Below are 5,342 nucleotides of genomic sequence, written 5' to 3'. Positions count from 1 at the left end.
TTGCCTCAAGAGGGGCAAACTGGGTTACCTAGCTCTAGCCTGGATGGTCAAAAGCCCTCTGCCAACCCCACTGAGCCTCCGTTTCCTCATCTGTAAAATAAAGAACAATGGCAACTACCTCACAGTTGATGACAGGGGCTAAGTGAGAAATGAATATCAGTAAGATGCTTCCCCATGGCCCAGTTGGATGCCCAAATATGGTGGCTGTCAATATTACCATTTAAAATACATAAATAATAATGACCTGTTCAATAGAGAATGGCAGTGAGCTCAATGTCATTTTTAGTCCTCCTATACATCACTCACCCATAATTTCTGAACCACAAAGTCTTTTTCTCACAAGTGTAAAATCCCTAATGTTATATGGCACAGCCTATGCTGGGACTCCAAGGCTCAAATCAATAGCAATGCATCAGCGAAGCCAGTCAGGGACCCCTCCAGCCCTAGGCAGCTCATGGGGTGCTGCCTTTGTCATGCTTAGTCGTAGAGAGCCACAACACCCAGGGGCAGCATACGCATGTTCACCCTACCTGGCCGAGACATTGGTGAAGTGCATGTACGATGATATCACCACTCCTATGCGTCCTTTCCCGCCCTGCAGGAGACAAAACAGAACTGAGTTGCTTCTGGGTCCGACAGTGTCAACAGTACTGGAAAATGCTCACGTGCTGAAAGGGGCAATAAGGAGTTTGTTGTGGGCCAAGAATCAGCAGTGAGAATGTGCTCACAGCAGGCAAAGGGCAGAGTCCAGAGGACAGAGAGACACAGCACAGCAGCAGACAGTAATTTCACCATTCCCCAATTAGAGCAGTAGAAACGATCCCTGGGGCAGCAGCAATTAGCATGTCTTAATTAGCCAGGTTTCCATGTTACCCGCGTGTTACCCCTTGGTTTTCAGTAGCCAATTCCTCAAAAGCAGATAGCCTATGCCTTGTTGGTCTCACACACTTGGGACATGCTGTCAGGAGAGATCAGTCCCGGGAGAAGGACATCATGCTCGGTTAAAAAAAAAAAAAGAGGGGGGCAGTGAAAGAGGGGGAGGCCCTTGAGGGGATGGACCGACACAGCATCTACCACAATGGGCTCCGGCAAGGGCTCCTGTAAGGACAGCCCAGGACCAGGTAGGGTTTGCTTCTGTTGTGCATGGGGCCGTGTGAGTCGAAATTGCCTCGACGGCACCCAACAACAGCATCACAATCAGCCAGGTGGCACGTAACTGAATACCCTCTCTGCGGGGTGACTGCACACCAGCTCAAGGTGCCCAGTAGCAACTGGCACCCGTTGATGCCCCTAACAGCACCAGCTCACCGGTAGGATGAGGTTCATTGCACAGGTGCACGGTATGGAGAGGGGATTAGTGTACATCCACAGACCTTCTGCAGGCTAAATAAGGCCACTGACACCAGTACCATGGGGAACATTGCCACTGCAGACTAATGCCACGCAGAACCACTGTAACCATACGGCAAGGCACCCTCACCCAGAACATACTGCCAGGACCTGAAACTATGGGCGGCGAATTATCACCTATGAGCTAAGAATTGTTTTTATCTGTCTTCATGGTTAATATATATATATTCTTTGTAATAAATATATGAAATTCAACTTTTTGTGTGGCAAACTGCATACCCATTAATAATGTACATTGCCCAAGACTGCTTTTGTGGTATTGTGGCTGAGCAGGTGTGAAGGAAACCATGTTCCCCCAACAGATCTATTGGCTATCAGCTGTTTAAGAAAAACCTTTTGTATGATCAACGGCTTTTAACATGGGTGCAAAATCCATTCCGTGTGGAAAAGACAGTGTCTTCAACAAACAGTGCTGGTATAACTAGATTTCCACACGCGGAGAAATGAAACAAGATTCATACCACAGACCATATAAAAAACTAATTCAAAGTGGATTAATAACCTACTGCAAAAGCTAAAAATATAAAGTTCTTAGAAGAAAATATAGGAACAATGCTTTGGGGCCTAATGTTTTTCAGTGATAGATTACCAAAAACAGCAAAGAATGTACATGCAGCAGAATACAAAACAGATAACTGGGGCTCTCTAAAAAGTTTTCAAAAGACTATATCAAAAGAAGCGATAACATACACAATTGGGAAAAAAGTATTTTGGAATTATATAGCTGATAAAGGGTCTAATGTCTAAATACACAAATTAAATTAAAATATATTAAAAGCTTCTATAACAATAGCAAAGCAAGACAAATAACCCAATCAAAATCTTGGCAAAGAACAAGCATTTTGACCAAAGATGGTCAACTGATTCATGAAAAGATGCTCAATGTCATTAGTGATTAGACAAATGCAAATGAATAGCACAAAGGAGTTTTAACTAGGCTGGCAAAAGGAGTCATGGCGGTGGCGTGGTTAAGAGTTGGGCAGCTCTGCGGGAGAAAGACTGGGCTTTCTACCCCCACAACCAGTGACGGTCTCAGGAACCCACAAGAGTCAGCACTGACTCGACAGCAGTGAGAGGATGGCCAAGGTCACACACAAGACCCGCACGGAGAGTCACATGGAGGGGAGGTAAAGAAACCGGCATGCCCATTCATTTCAGGTGGGAAGACGACATGGTTCAGTCGCCGTGGAGAGAGTCTGGCAGTTCCTCAAACAACACAGAAGCAGAGCTGCCGGGCTGTTGTTAGATCCCCTCCAGTCAATTCCCACTCACGGAGGTCCCACGTACAATAGACCAGAACACTGTGCTCCCCGTTGTTGCTATGTTAGACTCTATTGAAGCCCGCAATGCCACTCGTGGGCATGTACACCAGGGAATCTAACAGAAATGGCACAAGTAGACCTGTGCATACCTATGCTCACCTTAGCAATAGTCACAACAACAAGATCGATGATAATGAATGCATAATTTTCAATGTGGAACATACATACAACTTTTCCCAGTAATAAAGAAAAGTGACTTCCCAAAATAGCTTGGCATATGGATAAACCTAGAAGACATTATGTTAAGCAAAACAGGCCAATCACCACTGCCCCCCGTTCAAATTTTATGTTCTCACGTTCATAAAATGATAAGGACAAGTTATTGCTGTTTTGATGGTATTGTTGCAGGTGGCACAGTGGTTATGAGCTGGACTGTAAACCACAAAGCCACCAGTTTGAAACCACCAGCGGCTCCTAGGGAAAGGGTGAGGCTTTCTACTCCCCTAAGGTGAGGATTTCTACGCCCTTGAAGAGTTACAGTTTGGGAACCCCACAGGGGCAGTTCTGCCCTGTCCTATAGTGTTGCTACATTTAGGAATCAACTCCATGGCAATGAGTGAGACATGAAAAAGGGTAAGTGGTGATTCAGTGATAGAAGTTCCACCAGTCACAATCCCCCTACTGGGCAAATACCCAGAAGAGGCAAGAAACAAACCAAGGCCAGACATCTGGGCTCCAATGTTCATCACGGCACAGTTCACAATTGCAAGGAGTTGGAAACAACCCAAATTTCCATCAACTGACGAGTGGATTAAAAAGCTGTGGTACATACATACAGTGGAGTACTACGCATCGCTAAAATGCAGTGATGAACATATGAAGCACATCGCTGCATGGGAAGAACTGGAGGAAATCACGCTAAGGAAAGTAAGCCAAGTACAAGTACAACATGAGTCCGCTGAGGGAAAGAGGGACCAGACTTCAACCCAGTGCTCCAAGATGTGAATGCAACATGCCAGTGGAGAGGTCTGAGGGGCCGGCCCCAATTCCAACTACTGCGTAGACACCTGCCCCTTCTCCCAGAAGGATTTATTTGAAAGGACAGCATTGAATCTGCAGCTCCGGGACAGGGACATATCTGATTGGAGCACACAGGAGCAGATGAAGGAGGAGGAGGATAGAGTGGAGCACATCCTGGCCCACCAGGCCTTGAGGACGATGTTCCTGATTAGAGTAGCCAGTCCAGAGAGGACCACATGGCCAGCCCCACTATGAGACATGATGTCCCTCACTGACCCATAGCCCTACAGGGGGCAACACTGGAGACACAGTGTGGGAATTGTGCCCAATCTGATCCCGCCACACTGAGGCAAAACACTAAGGGGATGCAACAGAACAGCAAGGGATCGGAGCAGTGAGGTCCCCAGGGAATGCCGAAGGTGGACTTTGGGGCCAGGGCTTGGTGCCCCAACAGACTAGACTGGAAAACACTCCTAAAGGCCAACAAACAGTCCTTAAACTAACAACAACAAAAAGAATTTCCACTATTCATGTTAGAGACCTGAGTTCACTGGCAGCAAATGCACCTCAAACTCAGCCATCAGTCACGAGAATAAGTAGGCTTGGGCAGTGTTCCTTAACATTGTGTGTGAGGGTAACAATGGGTCAGCGAACTACAAAGCCATATAAATGAACCTTGTTCGCACAAGCAGCATTCTTTTGGACTTGAACAATTTTCACTTGTTTTTAACAAAAATCACAGAATCGCTGAGTCACAAACATTGCTGTGTGTATTCTTCATCATCTACTCAACACAAAAGTGTAACTGGGATGAACTGTCCCAAGAACTGAAGGCTATTGCTGCTGAATCAATAACCAGGTTGGATGGTAGAACAGAGGAGGGCAAACAAACAAAAATAGTATCCTTTTATTAAACACGAGAATGGGAAAATGGGAGAGTGGTGATAGTTACACACCATGGTGAATATAGTGGTTACTAGACTGTTAAAATAGATGGTTAAAATAATTTGATACGGACAGTCTCCTATAATAATGAGGGGGGAGAAGAATATGAATGTGAATTGATTGTGAATGTGAATATGGGGGAATCATTGTTATACTTGCTTCTCAACATGATTCAAGCTATGGCAGGTGCAACTTTGCTAGCAATTTCTGGCACAATGTTAAAAGAAATGCACATTCTGCAAAGCATATGGATTTTGGCCAATGTCAGCAATTTCACCCTCATTGTGATTTATGACAAACTTCTCTTAAGGTTGACATCAGTCACTTTTAAGTTCTTATCTTTCAAAGCATGCTATCTAAGTGTTTCAAAAATGGTTTACATGATACCAGAATAGCGTTAAGTGATGGGCAAATTATTTTTAATCAGTTTCAACAAGTCTCCAATTAATTCCATTAACAAGATTTATCCAGTCAAGCGTTCCTATAGGATAAGAAGCAATTTTGTATATCTCTGTGTGGTAATTTCATCACTTGTGATTTTCTGCTTTAAATTTATCTCATATAAAATTGAAATGAAAAAGAAAAACAGAATGAATACTTCAGAGCAATGCTTCCTAAATTCTGGAGCATAACGGAATTCTCAGAAAACAAAGGACTGGAGCCCATGTGAATCTCGGAGGCGCATGGTCGGATCCCTGAATCTGC

The 5,342-nt window shown here is 44.6% G+C and overlaps 1 protein-coding gene across 1 annotated transcript in view; it reads right to left on the bottom strand.

The window, feature by feature from the left end:
- TNS3 (tensin 3) overlaps nucleotides 1–5,342 on the bottom strand; it is a 282,342-nt gene that overhangs the window by 166,924 nt on the left and 110,076 nt on the right. The window contains exon 8 of the mRNA XM_045286291.1: nucleotides 531–595. Coding sequence (XP_045142226.1) covers nucleotides 531–595 — 65 coding nt within the window. The remainder of the gene's footprint in view (nucleotides 1–530; nucleotides 596–5,342) is intronic.

Source organism: Echinops telfairi, unplaced genomic scaffold, assembly GCF_000313985.2.
Source record: "Echinops telfairi isolate 266 unplaced genomic scaffold, ASM31398v2 ScPeMD7_7;HRSCAF=31, whole genome shotgun sequence".
Lineage (NCBI taxonomy): Eukaryota > Metazoa > Chordata > Mammalia > Afrosoricida > Tenrecidae > Echinops > Echinops telfairi.
Note: the sequence above shows the minus strand (reverse complement) of the source record. Positions and strands in the feature narration are given on the sequence as shown.